Source organism: Tauraco erythrolophus, chromosome 8, assembly GCF_009769465.1.
Source record: "Tauraco erythrolophus isolate bTauEry1 chromosome 8, bTauEry1.pri, whole genome shotgun sequence".
Classification (NCBI taxonomy): Eukaryota; Metazoa; Chordata; class Aves; order Musophagiformes; family Musophagidae; genus Tauraco; species Tauraco erythrolophus.
This window is the reverse complement of record NC_141472.1, coordinates 23,650,712-23,674,995: the sequence shown is the minus strand read 5'-3', so window position 1 is coordinate 23,674,995 and position 24,284 is coordinate 23,650,712. Positions and strand designations below refer to the sequence as shown.

General features: G+C 34.4%; 1 protein-coding gene across 20 annotated transcripts in view; it reads right to left on the bottom strand.

Moving 5' to 3' along the window:
- LOC104382913 (sodium channel protein type 2 subunit alpha) overlaps positions 1 to 24,284 on the bottom strand; it is a 55,551-nt gene that overhangs the window by 13,157 nt on the left and 18,110 nt on the right. For 18 of the 20 annotated variants that reach the window (XM_086615940.1, XM_086615943.1, XM_086615941.1 and 15 more), the window contains 8 exons: positions 22,012 to 22,144; positions 20,819 to 21,057; positions 18,816 to 18,989; positions 17,322 to 17,678; positions 14,955 to 15,407; positions 6,459 to 6,576; positions 4,399 to 4,553; positions 3,046 to 3,219 (listed from right to left, as the gene is read on the bottom strand). In XM_086615940.1, the coding sequence (XP_086472066.1) occupies positions 3,046 to 3,219; positions 4,399 to 4,553; positions 6,459 to 6,576; positions 14,955 to 15,407; positions 17,322 to 17,678; positions 18,816 to 18,989; positions 20,819 to 21,057; positions 22,012 to 22,144 (1,803 nt within the window). The remainder of the gene's footprint in view (positions 1 to 3,045; positions 3,220 to 4,398; positions 4,554 to 6,458; positions 6,577 to 14,954; positions 15,408 to 17,321; positions 17,679 to 18,815; positions 18,990 to 20,818; positions 21,058 to 22,011; positions 22,145 to 24,284) is intronic. The other 2 variants (XM_086615961.1, XM_086615960.1) reach the window with 1 other exon arrangement.

Here is a 24,284-nt window from a genome sequence, read left to right as displayed (position 1 = left end):
CCGTTCTTGTAACTACTAAATAGGGCATTTAGAGAAAAGCATATTGTTAACGTAAGGTAGAAAGATCTTACTTTGGATTTGTTAAACTGCTCATGTTTTGGACAATTAATGTGCCTTGACGTTTATTTCCTCTTTTAACATTATTACTCTTGTGGAAGAGAGGGTCTAATCCAGAAGAACTACTGAAACCTTCAGTACAGCTGGACTGACAGCTCAAACGCTGATTGTCCTGCTGTTTTCTGGTGAGAGACAAAGACTTCTGTTCTCATCGAGTCTTCCACTGCAGACGGCTGTCTCTGTTGCATTTACACGAGGAGGCCTTATGCAGATTTCTTTCTTCTAAGGGTAGCTCAGGCAAGTTGTCAAACACTACACAATGCCAGGTTTGTTCTCTTTCATTATACTCTCTGAACTTCCATATGGAAGGCTGAGCAAAACCAACATTTGTACTTGTTTGGGGGCTAATTATCCTTTTCTGGAAACACTGTGAACATTATGATGGGTAGGAATTTCTGTTTGTATGCTCTGAGTTCTTTCCCAAATAGGACAGTTGGAGAGTTTAGACTGATAGGTACAGAACAGTTTGCCTAAAAAGATCCCATAAAATGCTGACTTACTGTGAAACATTTAATTATTCTGGTACTGGTATGGCTAATTTGTTCAATGTTTATCTAGATAAAGGCATAGGACAGGAAGATAAAGCAAAGATCGATTCAAACAGTTGGGGGCAGCACGCTGCCTGTTACCTAAATCAACAGGTAAAATGCCAGCAGTAAGAGAAAGACTTACAGTTGCTTGCTAGTAGCTGAAAACAATAACAAGTAAATCTGGAAATAAAGTCAGGAAAAGCTAAGCAGATCACCACTGACTTTTTTGGGAGTATGGGGTTGAGGGAGGCGGGGAATAGGTTTACAATACAGGTGGTCAAGCACTGGAAACAGACTGTCAAGTAAGGTGGCTGAATCTCCATTCAAAACTTGTATCACTGAGCTGTCTAGTCTAACCTTGACGTTAGAGCTAATTTCTAAGCTTTCAAGGCAAGGAGCTAGACCAGAAAAACTCCAAAGGTGCCTTCCAAACTAAATTATACTATCTGCTGGTATAGGGTCCTAAGATGTAGGCACCCCAAGCAAGAAATGATGATAGCTACATGAAAGCCCTGAAATCACTGAAAAAAAGGAATAGCCCATACCTATCCATATGGAGATACGGTACGCTTTACTAAGAAGAATTTATCTTAAACACAATTCAAGATCAACTTTCCTAACACAGCCTTGTACAAAGATACTAATTCTGAATACTTCTTAAATGGTAATACGTGTATTTATTATTTTCTTTCATTTTCACAAATGACAACTATAAGGCCAAATAGAACAAACAGACAAATTTAAGTATCACAAGGTTCTGGAAACATACTGTCTTGGAATCCTAACAGGAAATGAAACTAAAGCATGGCATAAAGAATTTTATGCAAAGACGACAAAATCTATCTGCATGATTGCTGCTGATTTCTAATTATAAAATTGTCATACTATGTCAGTTAACATTTGAGTTACAATAACAAAAAAAAAAACAGAAGTCTATGGCATCCATAAAGAACGTCAATAAAAAATTATATATTCAGCCTGACTCAAAGACAGTCTTAACTTTAACTTAACTCTAATATAACTTAAGTATCTTAACAGATACCTTTGCTTGTTGAGGGTATCTCATTTTGCAGAATTTAATCTCAAGGAAAGAGAACTTCTTATACTTACCAAGTTTCTTAGAGATCAATAGATCTGTTTTGGAAATACATATTGATTTTATACTTTGTGTAAGTATATATTGGGTGTTCACAACAAACGGAATGCAGAAGACATGAAAGGAGAAAGATAAAAATTGCATTTCCCATAGAAAACATATTATATCTCATTGCACTGAATTAGCCCAATTTTCAGAATGAGGATTTTGTGTCCCCACACCATAACTGATACTAAAAAGAGAAGCACAGTTAAATGAGGAAGACAGATAACAAACACTACTTGTGCCTTTCTCTCCAAAAAAGGATTTAAAGAAGAGGGTTAGGTAGGTTTCAATTCTATTGGTAGGGGACAAAATTTCTGTCCCAGATTCCATCTGATTAGCGGAGAATTCCCCAGTCCATTTGTTGAATCTCTTGTTCTTATAAAGAACTCCTTTATACGAACATATCATGCAATGCCACTAATTTGCTTAATTTCTTTGGAGCACAATTTCAACACTACTTTTTATCGTAATTGTTGAAAAATGTTAATTCTGTCACCTAAAACCTGATTGGTTTTTTTCTGCTAGAAGAATTCAGAGAGGCAACAAGAGGCATTCTTTATAATCAGAGACAAACAAAACCAAAATAATTTCAGCTTCCAAAAAAGAATCTTTAGAAAGTCATGTGCCAATTAAAAGTGGAAGAGTTGCACTGAAATTAGCCCTGCAGCCTAGTAGAAAGTGAGCGCCATAACAGTCAAAATGAGGACTGTGAATGAATGATTCCCACCTTTCTATATTGATCCATAGGCCATCACTTTTTGTTTTCCTCAATCTTTCTCCTTACTCCAATTGCTGCCTCCTTGCTCCCACCCCCTCTTTTTTTCTTTCTTGATTTCCTGACACCATTCGTCCCTGCAGTTCTTTGCCAGTGGTTCATTAAGCCTGGGATGAACTCTCCTACCCCAACCCCATGGGCTCACTTAAATATCCCTTTCCTTTCTGTTTCTGCTTCCTCCTTGTTCTCTGTCATCAAATCGAGAAGACTGAAGTCCAAACAGCTGATAGTCCTCACTCACTGGTTGGGACCCAGTACAGTAAAACACAGACAGAAAACATGCAGTCAATGATAGCATAAATAGAAAGGCAGATTTAGTTACTCACTGAATAATTACAATGGAATCTTAATCGCTGGTATGTCACTTTCTGCTCTTTTAAACCCAATTTATATTCTTCACTGTATATGTACGTATCAGTCTAGAGTTACATAAAAGGACCTGCCTAAACAGAAATAAGCTGCATAGAAAGTATAGTACCTACATCAACAATCAGGAAGTCCAGCCAGCACCAAGCATTAGTGAAGTAAGTTTGAAAACCATAGGCCACCCATTTTAGCACCATTTCCAGAATAAAGATGTAAGTGAAGATTTTATCAGCATATTCCAGTATGATTTTTATAGTCTTGTGCTGTTCAATATATATATCTTCAAAAGCCTGTGAAAAATGGGTTGCATATAAGTCAGATATTGATAGGTCTTGGCAAACTATAAACTAAGCCAAAAAAATAAATTAAAAATTGCAAAGTAAAATCACTTTCAACTTTAGATGTTTTACCATGAAAAGCCAACATGGGCAGAGATTACAGCTGCCTTCTTCCTGAGTTTTAGATTTTATCATTCCCTGATAAGGGAATTACATTGTAATGACTAGAAGTTGCCAAAAACATTTTTCAGAATTTCAGTCTCCTGATTATATTAAATTCAACGAACTAAAGTGAATAATGAGATACAGTGACGAAATATTACATTGCTGCTGATCTTTGCTGAATTCCAACATTGGGTGTTGGTAGTAAGGTTTTGGTAGCGCAAGGCTGCATGGGTTGCAACTGTGATAAGAGGCCAGGGGCTGCCTTGTGCTGGCTCCACAATGGACCTACCACAGGAAGCAGCTGAGCCCATCAGTGAAGCTGATGGTGCTTTTGGGAAAACATATTTAAGAAAGAGCAAAATACCGGATGGCAGTATGAGGACTGAAGAAAAAGTGAGAGAAACTACCCTGCAAGCACCAAGGTCAAAGAAGAAGGAAGAGGTGTGGTGTTTCAGGTGCCAGAGCAGAGATAATGACAGTACATATCAAATCCTATGTCAATAAACAATCAAAAAGAACCCAATATTTAGTAGCTGTGTGAAGGGCTAAATGTCACTAAGAATAATATAAAGACATTCAAGGATGCCTATGTAACAGTCTAGAAACACTGAAACTAAAACTAAAGCAAAAAATTAACTGAGAACATGATGAATTCAGTATCTGCACAGCTTTTAGGACAAATTTAATTTAACGTAGAATAACTGTTCCAATTATTGCATACAATTCATTTTGTATGATTTTTATAATTTCTTAAACAAGATTTTTAGTGTAATCTTTTTGTAAGCACCCTCACACACGCTTATCACCTTGTATTCATCAAAAAATTCATCTGCAGAAGGCTATATGACAGCAGAATTTTAATGGTTTATTTTATATGCACCACTCAAAATATTCTGGGAATTTAGTTCCAAGCTCTTTTTCAAGCCAACTTTTTTTTTTTTCTTAATGAACACAGATGTGTTGTAATATTATCTTTGATAAAACATTTTTATAGGTACTGTTTCTATGGGTGTATGCTCTACCTACCAGAGCACCACTACTAAGAAGAATCATGAAGACAATGAATGTTTCAAACCAGTTGTGTTCTACTATCTTGTAGCAGGTTTTTCGAAGGTTCCACCAGATTCTTCCTTTTGTGCTCTCCATACTGCCTTTACAGCATTTAAACTTCCGTATACAGCCTAATAATACAAACAATGACAAATTGTTGTATGGGAGAATTTTCATTATCCTGAAAAATCAAAATCACTCTTAACTAGCTCCTGTTTCATGAAATAGTCAGCGCTTCACATTACTGTATGCTACTTCAAGCATCCTTACCATCTTGATTTGATACTTTGGATTCAGGAAAACTTGCATTTTTTTCTATTATCCTGATACTATATCAAGCTTAGAATCAAAAGGAGTCATCTAATTGACCTAATTTTCATTCATAAACACATTTAAAAAAATTATTTTTCATTTATATATAGATAATAAGAGAGCATATGAGAATTGTCAGGGAGTAGAAACAAAGAGTATAAACATGTAGCAAATTTCACATAAACTAGTTCAAGAGTACAGCAGTTTCTTTTTAAAGTGCTTTTGTCTCTAAGCTAAGGTTCAAATAAATCTCACAAATGTAAACACTCTTTATTTTATTAGACTGAGGAATGGCCTCTGCTTCAAGGGCTGACTAAGGATAGCTCTTTCACGACATAAACGACTGATTTAACTGGAGATTGTGAGAGCTCTTCCACGTGGTACAGGTTTGTGGCAACCATCCATAGAATTCTGCCTCACCTTGGAGAGCTCCCTACCTCATCACTGGGCCTCAAGGCATAGTTTTCAATGAACCTCAGTATCTGCCTGGCTAATACTAGTCTTCTTGTTTCTTTAGAAATGATTCATCACATAGAAACATAACCAAGCCTAAATGGTTTTAATGAGTCTCAAAGGCAGGATTCTAGTTTTCCTGTGAGCGTCATTAAGTTCATATGTTACAAGTAAGTTAAGCTATATTTCATCAGTTCAGATAAAAGAGCTACCACTGTGAAGAGCATGATTTACGTTACCTTCAACTACTTAAAATGCCTACATTATAGAAAAATTAATCTTATGCTTAAGGATTGATAGACATCACATAATATAAGGAAGAACTGAAATATAAAATGAAATTATTTGAGAAGTGTACTCTTTTTATTCAAGAGCTTGATTTATTCAATATAGCCCCACATTCCAAAACAATTTTTTGTGTTTTTTAAAGATGAGTGACATGTTATTTCAAAGGACAAGAGTCCTAGCCTAAGTCAAATGTGTCTTTATAATGGTAAATTAAAAAGCATGGACAGGTTAGGAGAGTTAATCCCGGAACGTATTTTGTTTTGAATTATTTTAATCGTGACTTAAAGTAAAATTAAAGTAAATTATTATTATTAGTTAAAGTAAAATCTTTAATATCACTAAAATGGGAAATACATTCCTATACATTAAATTGCAGTAGTCCCCTAAAGGAAGCAGCTATACAGAATTAAAATAAATGGAAATTTCTAAGGATGTGCAAGTATGCTGTTAAGACTTCTTTCCTTGAATAGAAACATAGGATCTCATTCACTTGTTGCATCCCACATTACATTTATGCACCCTCTCCTCTCATTAATGGTGTAATGTCAAGATCACAACTCCATTGTTGGAGCCAAACTTTCCAAGATCTGAATCATCCACTGGATTGCTTCCTCGCACTATGAAGGGACCATGGGAAATCACATAATTCTGGCTTAAATTTCTCAGTGGAGTGAACCTGGGTTTGGTCTCACAAATTTTACTACTGAGCACGTAATTTAAATCAACAGGATTACTGATTGCTGAGAATTAGTTTATAGAATTGTGCCTAATATTTTTTTAAAAAATATTATAAATTATCACCTGCACACATATTTAACTTTGCATGACACAAATGGTTCCATGGACTTCAGTACAACTATCTACAACAGGCAACATTAATAGCTAAGACTTGACTAACTGTAGCAAAAAAGCTTCCTTCAGCTGTCAATGCTTGTTGTAAACAACCAAAATGCAATTGCTAACCCCAAATTTTATTTCCATACCTTCTGTAAAGCATGCCTGCAGCTCTGATGCTTTTTCTGGTTCAGTTTCAGCTTTTTCTTCTCCAAAGAGAGCTAAATTAACTGTACTTCCTTCAGATGAACTGGAAAAATTTAGCTTCTGAAAATAAAATTTGTTAACAATTATACTTTACTAATATTTACTCTTTCAGAACTGGAATTAACTTTAAGCATGCAACACTGTGTGCAAGTTATAATAAGAACAGTATTTGTCACCAGAAACACACACAAAACATTCATCCACATATAGCAGTCAATGCTGTTGAAATGTGCATAAATCATCTACTTTCTACCTAGAGATTGCAAGGCGTATCATGTAATCTTTCACGGAATTTCAGAATTTCTGGTCTAAATATAGCACAGTGTTATCATTCATCAAAGTTCAACTACTACTAAGTAGATCTTCTGATACACATTCTATGTCTTTCGTTTTCTACTATTATTTTCTTACTATAATTTCTCTTGCTACATTTTAAACCAATACCAGTTACACTGTATGCTTTTAGAAGATGTATGTTGGTAGCTACTTTCATTAAAGCAGTCTCTTCAACCCGAAGACAGTAAATCCTGATAGCAAAAAACTTTAAATGGTGAACTGTCAGGGTAAACTGTCCAATGGAGAAAATGTAGCAGATTTTTAAGGAGTCATTTTATTTCAGTGCCCATTATTAATAATATAAAAATAAAGAGAATGAATTATCAGGTTTTTTTCACTGGCATCTTAAACATCAGTATGATGCAAGCTAACTACATCTGGCATATATGACAATCTATAATAAAATTTCGTTACCTTTGACCACAGATAATTTAGTTATATTTCATTTTAAGATCATTCTTATCATCTAGATTGGAAAATGCTAACATAAAATCAGGATTAATATGAAATCTTGTTTCAGATGTGAATTTGAACATTACCCTAAACATATTCATAAAACAAATTAAGCCTGTCCTATCTTACCTCATAATTATCACTAACATAGGAACACCTTTTATGTTTTTCATACATACTGGTAAGTTTCAAAAAGGAAAAAGTATGATAAATACATTTCAACTGGCATTAATTTGCATTCTTTTGCCAATGCACATATGTATTACATTGTGCATTCTGAAACTACCCATTACTCTGGTACGCATACCTGTACAGCTAACACCTAGAAATAAAAGACTTTTTTTGTTTTGTTTTAATAATTAAAATTACATAAGTCACATTAGTATGAAAAAAATACTAATTAAAGAGTAAGTCTTAATTTATTTTTTATTTTCAAAGCTGCATGTGTATTGCAAAAATCCATGCCTGAAGATTTTAAAAGAAGATGCGGTGTTCTGTACAGTTAATCTGAGTATGAGTACCAAACTAAGTCAAAGTAGTTTTGGTCACAGCATTCTCTGCCATCTTACAATGTTATTATCAAGAAGTATATAACATCAGTAATGAATTCACACAACTAAATGTCGGTAGGGAATGATGTAAGCACACTTCATAAAACAGCCTCTGTTTTGTATGATTAACACCATTTTCATTAATTTAGCTAGACTTGCATGATTAAGAGACATTTAAGATATAAAAGCAGACAAGTTACAGGCACTATCCAATCAAGCTATATTTACACCTCAATTGTGAAATGAGAAAGGACAAAATTATTTTAGGTGTTAAACAATTTAATTTTTGCTATGTTTGTGAAAGAAGACAGAGTTAATTTAGTAAGCAAAAGTAATCCAGTGTTCTGCATTGTTATTAAAAATTGTTCAATAATATTGCGTATTGTGCTGTTACTTAAGAAACTGATTATCTGAAATAGAACTCCCAAATTACTCATATTTAATGTAAAAACCTATTTCATTTTTAGTAGCATTAATTTTAAAATATCAATATTCACAGCAAACATTTTTTCCTATCACTAATTCTATTGAATCTGAGAATAGTACTATAGACCTCCATCATTTTATTAATATGCTGCTTTCATCATTCCATGACATAGCATATATATATATATTGCAAAATGTTGCAGCAGTGGTGGGTAAACTGAAATAATGAATTGAATTATGCATCAAATTACTAATTTTAAATATATCTATTTTTTAAGAGTAAGGAAGTTTTGTGTCATATTGCTAACAAAAATTAAAACCAACACGAAGTACTCTGGGTCATTTGAACTGTAAGCTACTTAGTACACCATTTGAACAGATGACATGAATTCAACTGAAAGAATACAGATTTTTATGAATTAACAACATTAAAAGATGAACAACCATAAAAGGAAAAGAAAATGAAAAGAATCAATGTGTTTAGAACATGAAGTTGTATATCTCATTTAATATCTGGTAGAGGAATCAGAGATTAGAGAAATTTTTTATCTTTAGTTAAGAAAGGCAATTTTCTTGACTTTAGAAATCAAGTTAGAAGCTCAATGACCTATTTTGCTATTAAGAACAGGTAGCCTGGTTCCCTCTTTCTTCTAAGGACAGTGTAGGATATAATCCTGTGCCTAAAGAGTTAGAGATTTCACTGAACATAGGTCTCTTTTTCATATGAGGTGCCTATATTTTTCACTAAGATGAAGGTATAAAACAACAACAACAAAAAAACTACTGTAAAAAGCAATATGCACAGAAGAATTTCCTGTTCTAATTAAAAATTCAGTTAGTTTCTTTGCTATGTACAAAGCTCACACAGATCTAACTGATTTTGTGAATCACTCCAGGAATAGAACTTTTAGGAGAGACAGAAATGTTCATCCTTCACCTTCTAGGGCACTTAGCTGCTGTTCAAAGTTTGCAAAACTAAAGTAAGAAGGCCTCACTGTATATACACTAAATTCCTGGATTCAGCTGGGACAGAGTTAGCTCTTCTTTTTAACAGCTAGAAGAGCTCTGGATTGAATAAGTCAACTCACGTACTCAAAATTTGATTAGCTGCCTTGACATTTGCAAATCAGCAGCTAAAACATTTTTGTTAGAGAAAGTTCCCTCAATATAATACCTTTTTTCTTTTTCACTGTTGGAAGTGAAAAGCTATTCAGATTTTGAAAACATTAATTTTTTCAATACAAATATCTATTGTACTGTTATAAGGTCAAAATTTGGAGCTCATGCTTCTCCTTTTTTCCTGAAGGAGTCAAGGTATGATAGCACAAATACCTGCAAGAATAATGTTATGACTACAAATTGTCCCACTGAAGCCACTTATGATTGCTTGAGGTAATTGGTTAAGAGTCAATCTTTAGTCAGCATCCTCTTAAAAATAATAAATGAAAGTGTACACAAAATTGCAGCTAATGTCTTTAAAGAAAACAGTAATAAGAGCTAATAACAAGTAGGCTACTGACAGTAAAGGAAAATCTGATACGTTTCCCAGCCTCCAAAGCAAAGAACAAACATACCAGCAATACACCTGTTAACATAAGGAATAAAAGGGAAACACTGTCTTGTGTAATTAAAAAAAAACCAAACAAACAAAAAAACCAAACCACATAACAAAACCACAGGAAGACTGTGCTGCATATGCTCATCTTCTCATTTATTAAGGATCTCTCTTTCTCTCTCTCCCTCTCCTTTTTAATTGAAGTAGACTAAGTCACTTTTTGCTAGAGAAGGAGGTAAAGAACTGCAGTAAAACATGAAAGATGATCGTTGATATCAGTGCTTTGGAAGCTATGTTCAGGAACCTCTTAGAAAAGAGGATCCAAAAATATTACTACATAGAAATGCAACAGAAAACCTTAGCACATCTGTGTTTCACCGCTTATATTCCATCAATGAAATATTTTCCTGCTTCATCAGATCTATTTCCAGCAGGAAATACTTCTTCAATAAAAACAATTTCATTATTCCATTTAGTGTCAACTATCAATTAAACAACAGAAAGGACATAAAGCACGTTTTTTGTAATCATCATCTTTACTACATCGGCTTGACTTATCACTGAGTATGGTACTCTTCAGTGTAAGTACAGTTGATAAAGTCACTTTTATTGTGATCTTTTTACTTGTCTTTTTCTGAAATAAAAGTATGTCTGTAAATAAGGCTTGCAAATTAGTTACTTTTGAAGAGACCAAAAGTATTGTCCATAGAAAAAACAAAACCTATCTCTCCCACTCTATGTAACCTAGGAAAAAAAAAATAACATGCTTATGCGTATCTATTAAAACAAGAAGCAGCATGACCATATATTGCAAGAAAGGTTATAGTAAGACAATGTGACATCTAAATGAAAAAGATTCAAGTATTTTTCATTCAAATGATTACTAGCCCTTGGTTTACTAATTTGCATGCTGTTCTACACCTGTTCAGATTCATGACAATAGAAGCTTGAAGCAGAAGCAGTGTCACATGAACAATATCCATCAAATCAGAATCATCGCCCCACACTTAGCATCAGTAGGATGGGATACTACCACATTCTACTCTCCCCTACTTAAGCGTCTTTTGTAAAATGGTTTGGAAAAATCCTTAGAAAGACATTTTTCCATTCTATCTTTCTGAATAGCTTACAGGCCCCTTGGGCATGGAAGTGAGACATGAAATATTTCTAATATATAATATAGTGCCAAAGAATATATGAAAGATAATGCAGGATTCCACAACAAAGCCATACAAAATTTGTATTTGGAAAATGAATATCTCAATGACGCCTAAATGGCAAGGAGTGGAACTGTCCAACTATTCAGAAGAGATTATCAGGAATAAGAAATACATAGCTTGGTACAATTCAGGTTTGTTTTACACTTCTGGAGTTCCTACGTTTAGAGGTTTTGGAGGGTAGTAGTTCCTATTTTGTCTTTTTAACAATTGTCTTAATTTTAGCCTTATCCTGGATTTTTCAATTTTTTAATATTTCTTTCTTGCTTGAACTTCCTTATTTATATCGCTTTAAAATACCCAGATTAATTTAGACACCTACACAGAAGTTTTGCTTGAAATGATGTTTTATGTCTGTCTAAAAATAAAGCAATTGGATTAAGTTCACAAGGAATTATTGATGATGAAGAGTAAACTGATACATATGATTGCCTAACTTCCAAACATACTGACATACACAAACTTCATGAGTAGAATATAACTAAATTATTACATTCATATTCAAAAGGACTATGCATATGTATAAAAAAAATGTTTAATTGTTCCCAGGAGTGTATCTTTCATCCTATAGCTTCTCCTATATGAGAAAACTGGAATGTAAACTATAAAAACATTGCGAACAAACATGAAACAATTTATATCAAAAGATATAAACACTTTAGCACACAAGTAATTGTATATATGTAATATTACGAAGGCATTGGTCAAATGAACATGATCAGAAAATGTTCAGAATTACATGACAGCTAAAAACATGGTTCAACAGATGAATAGAAAAAGTCAAGTGAAGATTACCTTTCTTTTTTCATAAAATCATAGGCTGTTAACCTCTTTTAAACTTGAATGTTTAATAGTTCAGTTAACAATAATAAAAACCTACAAAGCATGCAGGTTGTGCCACGGGAATAGTACAGAAAATACCAAAGATGTAACAAGGAGAAGGGAACATGTTGGGGTTGCCCTCAACCATGCTGTGACGTGAGTCATGGGACTCAGCTTACAGAGCGGCTGTGCATGTTTCCACTACATTGCAATGGATGGGGAAAAATACATTGTAGCTGAGTAGCATGCAGGCCAATCAATCTCAGAAGTGATCATATAGTTATGATTTGCTTAGGTAACCTGTTTAAACGTGCTGACATGTTGCTCTGCCTGGTTAAAAAGCACCAGATCTGCATTCTTGACTGATCCAGCTTGCTTTTACTCCTGTGAGAAGTAAGAATGGTACGCAACGAAGTTAAAACACGGTACCCTTTAGATTGTTTGAGTTCTGGAAACAGCAGTAGTATTAATTCCTACTTCTTTAAAAATGTGTTTTCTAGGTATGTCAGATGTGCAAAACATAACATTTAGAGCTTTAAGCATATCCAAAGATGTACTGAAAGAGGTAAAAGCAGAATATCCGAAGCTCATAGATGTATATTGGACTTGGGACTGAACTTAAAAAAAAAACCCCAACCAAACAACCCAAAAACTTCAAAAAAAACCCTCCACCCCTAACCTCCAACCACAAAAAAAAAAAAAACCACACCCAAAAAACCCACAGATACACACATCCATGCTGTGTATATTAAAGCTTTAGAGCATCCTCTAAATGATAGTAATTAGACCTTTAAAATAACAGAACTATATTTTTCCTTGCATTTCATTATCAAGGTTGTTCCTGGTCTTCACTAGATGTCAAATATGTTTCTAGGATACACTTTCAGAAAGAAGCTGCAGGCAAAACAAAACAAGCAAACAAACAAAATCAATTATACCAGGTCAAACACGAAAACTTCTGGGTAAGCAATTTTTCTCAGTATAGTTACCTTTTTTAACTGCATGACTTAAAAAAGAAAAGTTTCAAACAGTTTAAGGTGCATTATGGATTGTAACAGATCTATAGCAATGTAGAAATGAAAACCCATGTCTAGCAATAAACCTGTGAATTCCTTAAGTACCTCTCACCTATCTTTTGTTAATCTTCTGGAATCAATCTAATCTCACTTCTCACCAATGACTTCTCAAAGGCTCACCAAATAACGTAACTCTAACAACTCCAATATAAACTGACCCCATTTAAAGGGAAAGTCTGAACGAAAGAGCTGAAATAATCTACAACATGAAAGACAGTTTCCTTACTGACTATGAACTAGTGTACAGGACGTATTTTTTTTGTTATTAATTTATGTATGTCCTATGGTTGTCTTTCAACTATGCCAATCCTTGGCTGCTTTTCTAAATTTGAGTGGGTTAAAATTAATACTAGATAATAGTATCTTATAAACAGCTCATGCTGATGTTTAATCTTGAACATCAGAGATGAGAAGGCACAGATTATGTTACCCAATTGTTAAATATAAATTAATGAAGAATCATGTGTCTAAAATTGCTGGATCATTTCCAGGTAAGGGTTAGATTTAACAGTTATCAGAGCAAGAATAAATTACCTGGATTCATCAGATATTCCTTCCACAAAACCAAGTTTTATTAAAACACATTAAGAAGGCCAGTATCCTTTATTGAGATTTATAATACATAAAAGATGTAGCAGCTGTTCAGTAGACATTATAGCTTCCTTAAAAAGCACTGTTAATACCCTAAAACAAGTTATGAATACTGTTTGCTTTGCTTTTAAGAGGCCTCTTAGTAATCTAATGTCTTCTCAACTGAGGTCAACACATGTTACATGGAGTAACAGAACCTCCAAAAAGTGGATGGAACAAATCAAGTGTCAGGAAATAAGCTGCTGAAATAATGGACAAGTGTAACTATTGAACACTGCACTCTACAGTAAAAGAAAAACCTGAAGAGTCACCTTATTAGAAATTTCATATTGAAGTTTAATTTAACCACACTTTCTAGAACAAACTTATTTTCTAAAATTTAGAAAGAATATGTGCAAATTCAAAACCAAACAATGAAAAATGTAAAAAGCCCACAATCAATCAAATAAAAAAAACCAAAACCAAACACCAAAAGCACCCAAATAAAACAAAATATTCCGGGCAAAGCAATCCAGGCTGGAGTATGGCTGTCTGCACAAGCAGTGACTCTTCATTAATGTCCTTGTGTCTTCAGGTGCCACAGGACTTGGTACCAGACACAGTCTGCACTGGAGCCATAGCACAGAAATCTGACTTTTCAAAGTGTCTCTCAGGATTCTGATGAAATCCATGATTTTGCTTGCCCCCTGAATCTGCAGCTGCTGACAAATGACCACTTTCCTAAAGCTGACCCAGTTTAAGGTCAGGAAGTTCCCTAGTTCAAAACTCTCCCAAACAAGACATTAATATTTTTTCATTCAATTAGTAGAATAGTAATTCTTTTTTTCTCATTGTTTTTACTTGACATATTCATCTTATAATACTGACATTGTTCCCTAGCCTTTCCCCCATCATTTTAACTTCAGAACTCAAAAACTGTTGATATTGGTCTCATTAGCCTGAGTTAGCACCTCTGTTAGATTATCCAGTACAAATAATGCTGATTTCTGTAGAACTCATTGAGCTTTAAAAATTGAATGGAAAGGGTATTAATATTTTTTAATAGCATATCTCATCTAATATTTTCAAATAGCAGTTTACTTTCATCCTCACTTCATGGAAATATTATAGCTATACACAAAAAAAAACATGTCTTTTGTATCTGTTTATTCTGTACATATAACTAGTTTGTCTATTCAACTAAAAAGATGGAAAAGTTTTGTTTTCAAAACCTTTTTATAAATGAGTTCATCTATGTTTATAGAGTTCTGCCTGGATTTCCTACTTTCCCACCTCAGTTTATTCACTCTCAATACAGTCCAACAATCTCAAATCACAATCACTTTCTATTTCTAAGCAGGAAGAGCCATACTATGAAATAATACAATTGGTACAATTCATTCATACAAAATATAAAATATTTAAATTTTACCTCATTGCTTTCCTCCAAATCTGAGTCACTGCTAAACTCTTCTGTATTTAGATGTTCAAAATCAGATTCTCCAACAGCTATTGGTACTGTAACAGTAAGGCTTGGGTTGTTTATGAATGATGTATAGTCACTGCCACCTTTAACCATGGCCATTCCATTCTCATTTTTGTGATAATTCCTATCTATCCTCATTTCAGCGATGGTACAGTTGGAAATGCAATGGTCTCTCTCATCATTCAACTGATCTGTTGCTGATCTTTGATTTACAACAGCTTGTTTCCCCCAACAAGACTTCTGGAGGCATTCACCTGCTTTTTTCTTCACATAATCTATTCCCTTCTGAATTCTTGCAACAGCATTCTGCAAGTTGTTCATTTCATTATCATCCTCTGTAGGAGAAAGGCTGTCTGAACTAAATGAACTCAGCAGCAAGGCCAGAAAAAGGTTCAATACCTAAAAAAAAAAAAAAAAAAAAAAAAAAGGACAAAGACAATACAGCTGAATTTTCTCACTTAAGTTTTCATTCCCATGCTTCTTCTATCATCCACTATGAAAGACTCAGGCTTCATGTCTTCCTTTGCTATATACGATTCTGGAAACTACACAGGAAATAAAATGTAAATGCAGTTTAAGCACAATGCCTGCCCTGTATCCTAATGCAGTATTTTTGTGGTTTTCACATTGTTGTATGACTATGAAGACACTTGTAAACTCTGTTTCTACTCGTGTTTGTAGAAGGTCAGAAATGAATGACTCTCTGGTACTGACTGAACAGATCCAAAATGCTCACATCTCTGGCATAAGGAAGCACTCCGCAACAGAAGCCATAGCTGATGTGTGCAGAGAACAGCTTGCTTAAACACTGGTCCAAACTCACACAAATATTTTGCTGTATGCAACTTTAGAAATGTGAAGCACACCCCGTCTTCTAATCCTCAAGTCATTCTCTTCCCACGGGACAAGATAAAATATAGGATACCAGTTATACAAGTCCCAGGGTTTAACAGGAGCTCAAATGGTATTTGGATAGACAAAGAAACAGAGTAGCATAGCAGCCCTGAAAGCTTTCTATGCAGCTTCGAAAACAACAGGGTAAAACTACGTGTTGGAAACACAGAAAGATAACTGGATAACAGAGCCCTAAACATACAGCAGGGACTGTCTACTCATGTAAGAAATTCTACTAGAACTATGGTATAAAATCAGAATACAGTAAACACTGTAGAAAAATTCAGAGATGGGTACTTTATTCCACAAAGTTCTATCTTCTGGTTTAGAAAACTCTTTCAGGAGGATGTTTTCTTTGGTCAACCTATTGCACAGCTCTCTTCATTATAGGACATTAAATTTGTAGAAAAAATGGGAGCGAGTGTTTGTGCTACTAGTAGCAATGTATGACTAGCATATTCCTGTTGTTAGAAATTTTATTCCAAAGAATGCCTCCAGGATAGCTAATTTAAAAACTCTTCTACTGCTGACATTTGCCTAAAGAAAAGATGTAGAATAATACAGGAAGACTCAGTAGGCAATGAGAACAGTAGAGCAAAAAGGCAGAGCAATGAAGGCCTCAAATACTGGCGAGTTAATAAATATAAAACATATTAAAAAAAGACAAATTTATACATGGTAATGTACAAACTGGTACAGATCTAATGTTTTCCTCTGAAAGAGAAAAAGAAGACAATATAATACAAACTGCTTTACAAGTGCCTGTCAAAAGCTCTTAAGAAACAGGAAGCAAAAAGTGAAGAGGTGGGAGAAAATGTGAAGTATTTGAATCTTTTTATCAACTGCTGCCTTCCAATTCAAGCTTCCCCATTTGCGTAAAAAGTTGGCTGTGCAGCAAGCAGGGCTCACAATGGCTTAAATTGCAGCATCTAAGAACGTTAAACCAGTCTTTTAGACAGGAGAGAGCAGAAAAAAATGAAAAAAAAAAACCTCACTATGTATGTTTGGAAGTGATGCCTCAATCAGTAGGGAGAAAAGGCCCTGCTATGTCCTCTTCTGCAAAATGTAAACTCCTATCCCAGAAGCGTAACACTTGGGGCACCTTTGCTCTTCTGTCTCTCTAGAAAACCAGGATTAGTCCATGAAAATCTGAACACACGATGCTTCTCTCTCTCACTCGTATCCTCTGAATTGCACTCCAGACCCCTGAGGGGGCCCATCCTCCTAGCTGAGGATTCTACACAGGATCAGAAATCTAACAAACAGGAAACTCTCTTTCAGAACCCATACTTGTAGTAAATTCAAAATCATAAAAAAAACATATTTAAATAACACATTTAGTAATGCTTAAAAACTTAATTACTGTTTCTGTCACCATTTTTTCTCTAAATGAATTCCCAAATTATTTTAGCTACATACCACTAGGTTTCCAATCACCATGACCATCATGAAGACCGTAAGGCACATGGGTTGGCCTGCAACCTCCATGCAGTCCCACATTGTTTCTATCCATTCTCCACACAACACTCGGAAAACAATCAAGAAGGAGTGGAAAAAATCATGCATGTGCCAGCGTGGAAGTTTACATTTGTCAGAGATCTTGCAGACACATTCCTTGTAGCTTTTCCCAAACAGCTGCATCCCAACCACAGCGAAAATGAACACAATGATGGCCAGCACCAGGGTCAAATTCCCCAGAGCCCCCACTGAGTTGCCAATAATTTTTATCAGCATATTTAGAGTTGGCCAAGATTTTGCCAATTTGAAAACTCGCAACTGAAAAACAAAAATACAGAGATATTATTTGCAGTAGTTACAAAAATGCTACAGAAATAAACAACAGATTATGAGCTAGTGACTCAGCAAAAACAAAAAGAAGAAACTTCAACATGATTTCAACAACCGTAACTGTCAGGAAACAGGAGTTTCATAAAGTCCAAACTTTTAAAGCTTAATAAATTTTAGGTTTTGCTCTTTTTTTTTGTGTAGCACATATTTATTCTTTTCTGTATGTAAAAACAGCACACTGGTTGAATTTCTTCAGACAGTGAATTCTGAACATGACATACACCTCAACCATTATATGCAGAGACAAATTTAAAAAAAACAATAAAGCTCAACAGGTTTCTACTGAAGGAAACCATAGGATTCTGAAATCCTCGAATAATGGGGTATTCCAAAAGAACATTGCCTCCAACAAATTTATAAAGGATCAGACAGACCCACAGTCTGGAAATAAAAGCCAAACACAAGTCCTAAGTCAACCATTTCAACTTATGAAGGGGAAAAATTATAATTCATACTCTTTCTTCCCCATAACCCAGCCAAAATAAAAATGGTATTAAATAGTTTTTGCTTTCTGAAAGAAGCAAAATGGAAAGAGAACACAGAGAAAGAATGTCTCATCATTCATTTCTCAATTTTTAAATAAAAATATATTTTAATAATATAAAAGATTTTTTTTTGCCAAGGGGAAAGGAAAAATCAATCTTTTTTTAAATAAAAAAAAATAAATTATAATTCCTACATTTTAAAAGAACACTTGTAGTCTTTTTGCATTTTCCAGATATGCAAGTAGAAGACTACAAATGTTTTATTTATTTATATCTCTCAATATGTACTAAATAAATTGTACACTTCACTGTGCTTTACTCATCCATGTTGAAACAATTACAATAAAATCACAGCTCTTTCCCTTGAAAAAAATACTTATAGTTGCTTCTGAACAATAAAATGGCATACACTATTCAGTGATAACAAATAATTTTGTAAAACATGCTTGCAGAGATACCCTGTGACACTTACCAAAAAATTTACATAACATTACTAAAAAGTGTTTTATTTACATAAGTATGGTTAAAATACAAAAACAATGCGTTAATGCAGATATATTAGGATCACTATTTTATTTACCAATCTGAATGACCGGAGAACGGACAATCCTTCCACATTTGACAGAAAAAGCTCCACCAAACTAAGGGTAACTATAAAACTATCGAAAATATTCCAGCCAACTTGGAAATAATAAAAAGGATGCATCGCAATTATCTTGAGAACCATTTCTGCTGCAAAAATTCCAGTAAAAACCTGAAGGAAGAATGTTTATTGTTACTTTATAGATGAGTATGAACAAGTTGAAACAGCAGACAAAGAACAACTTAAGTAAGAAGCAACAACACTCTTACAGCAGGATGTCAGATAGGAAAATTACCACAAGCTGAACCTCACAAAGAAGATACAAGGCAAAATCAAAATAAGCTGTAGCACAACTTAACTTTAGTTAAACCTGAGACACATTTAGTGTGACTAGTGAAGAATAAACTATTCCTAACGGGTCTCCTGTTTCCGTTCCATGTCTGCCATCCATCTAATTAAAATAACTTTCCTCAGTAAGATAATAACAGTTGTTCTTGCCATAACAGCAGCTGCTTTAACAAAGGTGTGTGGATAAATATGAATTGCTCATAAATTGGAGAGTGAAGTGCTATTAAATGAAGTCTTCACGAGAACTCACAGATACAGTAAGCGTATCTTCTCTTTCCAGCTGCCAAAAAAAGGCCAAATATGCCAAGGCTTGTGTTTAAAGTAAGACTCCTTTCTGCCTCTGAATGCCTCTGATGCCTGAAGCAGAAGGCAAACAATGCCTCTGAAAAGGCAGTAAATTCATTGTATTTACTGTAGATGTATGACCACCAGTATCTATAAAACTGCAAAAATTATCTTTTACTAGAAAGATAAACAAATTTTAAAAAAATCAGAAGCATTTGACAGTCTTTAAAAGACAGTGCTACGCAGTTCAAAAAGCAAGAAATCAACTGCTGAAACTACACCTGTATTACAGTGGCATTTTAACTGACTAAGAGTAAACACAAATTCTTACCAGCACGAAGGAACGCATACTCAACACAGCCCAAAATTAGATTAATATTCAGCTACTTCGTTACATATGAAATGAAAAAATGGTTGTGTTTCCTGGGTAAAATAGGCAGGCATGATCACAAGACAACTCTCTGCAATAGCTATTGATTTTCACCTATTCATCTTCCCTGTCTTTCTCCTTAAATACATTCTGAATCTATTTTAAACAGCAACATGACATGATTATCTTCCACAGATAATGACCTCTGACTCCAGGTTAAGGTGAAAACATTGAACTATGTCTGAATTGGCTAAAAATATCAGCATACTATTTAAATGTTGACACATTAACGACTTTGGACTTCAACTTGATTATGTTCCCAACATGTACTAGAATTTCATATACTTTAATAACCAAATTGTTTTATTATTTTGCTACATCATAATCACCAGAATTACCACTTACAATAAGTATAGGTTAAGAAGTATAGCAGATAACACTATCTGTACTATTACCATTATAAAAGAAACAAACCAACCACCCTAAACCTCACCTACAGATTGTGTCCACTAGGGAACAAAATCCAACTGTATCAACACTCTAGGAATAAATCACTCATTCTTTGCCTTCCAAATTGTTATGGACCAATCAAAGAAACATTCTTCATGGAAACATAAAAATATCACAAAAAATAGCAGTTCAAAATAATAATCCAAAATAACATCTAACTCTTCTTGTGTTACCAATGATACGTACAGTAGAAACAATCTAATTTGGCTCCTACTTTTTTGTAATACTAAACAAAAACAAGTAAGATTTCTTTTGGTTTCATATCATTCAAACTCTGGTTATTGAAAACTCTATTTGCAGAAAGTTTAATATAGAAATCGAACTCTTATATACAACGTATCTCAAATGGTATTTTTAGACTATTTTTAGTACAGTTAAATCTTTAACATTTATTTTATGGAATGATAATAAAATAAATAAAAGTAATTCTATTTCAAAGAGAAACCAGGTTCCAACAGTATCAAATTATATAGTTTGATGGACTTACCTGATTTCCTATTTTAAGTACATTATTGAAATGCTCAGTCATTGGATAATGTTCCATGGCCATAAACAGCGTGTTTAAAATTATGCAAACAGTAATAGCCAGATCAACAAGTGGATCCATTACAATAAATTCAACTAAATTCTTTACTTTCAACCAGGGCTCCCAACAATTCCAAATTAAGAAAGTGTGGGCAAACTTATACCAGCAAGGTGGACATTTTTGTCTGGATTCTTCAAGTTCTGGGAGAAAAAGAAATGTATAGTGAATAAATTTCGGAGAAAGCATAGATAAATTTTTGTTTATCTGCTTTTCAGGTTTTATCTTTATCCCTCGAACCATTAAAGATATTTGGAGGAAACTGCTCAGATTTCCAGAAACTTAACTTATTGTTGCTAACTGAAAAGGCTTTAGAAGACTAGAAGAAAAATCTTGTTACGTAATTGAAAAAGTTGTCCTTTTTTAATATCACATGGTCATTTTTTTTAAAAAAAACCAACAAGCTTATGCTTACATTTAGGGATCGTTTTCTCAGTAAAACTTCCAACTTCACACTCCTCTCAAATGTCTAATTATTTATTGTCAGGAAAAGAAAGATTAGTTTCACCTAACGTTCACAAGGTTTTTGAAAACTAGTCCACCTTTTACAAGAATTTCACTAGTAATAATTTTACTGGTCCAAATAATCCTACTACAAATTTCCTCCTTCTTAACTAAGGCCTGGCCTTTAATCTTCTGTAATATCTTTGCACTATAGTTACTGGAATATTTATCACATGGCATTTCTTCCAATAACTGTATTAGTAAACATGAATAACTACTATAAAACACATACACGTTATCTATTTTAACTAGAATGTGTTTCTCAGTTTAGCCTGCTTGTTAGATTCCTTAATTTCTCTTTTCACTAGGTACATGCACTTTCCTCCTAGTATTCAGTTTATGTATTTCCAACTGCTACCTATCATCTGTATTTAATCATAGAATCATAGAATGGTTAGGGTTGGAAGTGACCTCAAAGATCATCTAGTTCCAACCCCCCTGCCATGGGCAGGGAAATCCTCCACTACACCAGGTTGCCCAAAGCCTCATCCAACCTGGCCTTGAACACCTCCAGAGATTTGCACTGATATAATAGCTTCAAGCAAGTCTAAGACTATGTCAAGAAAGTTCATGCATCTGCAGTTACAACACACCTTCCATTGTATTTGTGATAATGCCAGCTATACTCATTGCTCTTTGCCTTAAATTTGGATCCTCCAGCAACTCCATCGGTATTTGATATGAACTTGTACGCCTCTTTTTCATTCCTATTTCTGCAGTACTACTCTATAACAAAACAAAAAAAAAAAAAAAAAGAGGAGCGTAAATTAAATTCAACTTTAGAAATACTGCAAAACAGGTATCAGAAAGACTCTTCAGTTTTAATGAATTCATAATATACAAACCTTTGTATTTAAGTGCTGTTATATTTTTTCCCATTATATATATAAGCCTAGTATTTTTTTTAAATGGCTATTTCTATGTTATACTTCTGAATACTGTTAATACCTATAAAATATCATTGCATTATAGTTAACTACTATTAACTCCACATTAGACACAAAGAAATTTTGGAGGAGGCCATAGCCAAGGAAACAAACCAAGACTGTTGCAGCACTGGAATCGAAAAAATTCCAGTTAACAGTTCCATGCTTTCTGTACCAATATTTCACTTCTAAACTATTTCAATCACAAGATACTTATGAGTTTATTCTAAGAAGTTTTCTTCAACAACAATTATTCTCTAAAAGTAATTTTTTATAGATCACTCGATCTCTACACCCATTCAAAACTAATTTAAAGGATATCTCTTACATTGAATAGCTATCATATCTGGCTTATTTTATGAATTTCAACTGAAGAAACAAAAGCAATCTGACTTAATTGACCTAAAAAATGAATAATTTAAAAACAAATATTTTATTAAAAAAATTGAAAGCTGTGTTATGGTTGTATCATTCAACACACCTCAATTACAAAGAAGTTTTGAATGTATGAGCATGGGCAGATCTTTTTTTAGTAAATTAAATAAATGCACAAAAAGAAAGTACAGTAAAACACAAGAATATTATACCTGTAAGGAATCTAGCTGATATAATTTCAGATGCTGTGAGTAGTGTAAAACTTTTTGTTTCAATAAAAGAAGGTTTCTAGAAAAACACATGCAATGGATCCCTCTCTGCACCTATTCTAAAGCAGACTGAAGGATAAGGGAAAACTGACCAGAGGGAGAAACAGATGAATTTGCATGTACTTTTTTTTTTAATTATACCCTTACCCTAGGCAGTGAGAAACTCAGATCATCTCTGAGAAAAGCTTTCAGAGTGTCTAAACTGTCAACATAATATTAAAGGCTATGCTACATTTGCACAATACCAAATACATGGATGGGGGAAAAAAAGTAGAACCAGCATATTACTGATAGAGAATTAGGAAACATATTTAAAGAGAGGCTAAAAAGATGAAGCAAGAAAAAAATCAGAACATAATAATACGCAGAATGTCTAGAAAGCTGAGCACACTATTTTGGGATCTAAAACAGATTTAGCAATGGAATATTACTAATTTGATTTACTATGCAGGTGCGTGCATATCCTTGGTCTGCAGGTATAAAAAAATGTGCTACTTTGTTCTCTTTCATTTTCATGCTTTAGCCTCTCACTTTAGAGTGAATCATTGTAAACTCATTTCATTACAGTAAGACATGCAAAAACATTCACAACTTCTCAACCATTTTCAAAGCATTTCATTCCATTAAAACATTGTCTGATGCAATAAAGAAAGGTCACTGTGGTGGGTTAGGCTGCTCCGGCAACTATACCCTACACAGTCCCCTCTCACCCTCCCCCACCCCAGGGATGAGGTAGAGAATCAAAGAGGAAAAAGAAAAGAGACCGAGGGTTGAGATAAGAACAATTTACTACTACCGCTACCAATATATATACGTACACATACGTACAAGGATAAACATATGCAAACGAGTGATGTACAGTGCAATTGCTCACCACCCCTTGACCGAGGCCCGTCTCGTTACGAAGCTGCAATCCCGAAACAGATAAAACTTGATACCGCGATCCCGGACGAACGGGAGGCCCCAAGACAGAGAGCGAGAGAGAGAGAAAGCACTCTGAGAGCCCGAAAGTGAGAGTCCCAGAAGGGCAAAAGCCCTTCTTTCCGGCTGACCCTCACTTTTATACTGGGCATGACGCTGCATGATATGGAATACTAATTGGCCAGTTTGGCCCTCGATCTTAAGTTCAGGTACAAATTGTAAGGAGAGTCGTGGCCCCCTTGTGTCAGCTATACTCCCCCCTTATCCTGTTGTGCTCCGGCACACTGGCAAGAACACGGCAGCTGAAAAAGTCCTTGAGACCTCAGTGCCAACTATAAACATCAGTGCGCTGTCAGCATTCTTCTCAGAGCGAGC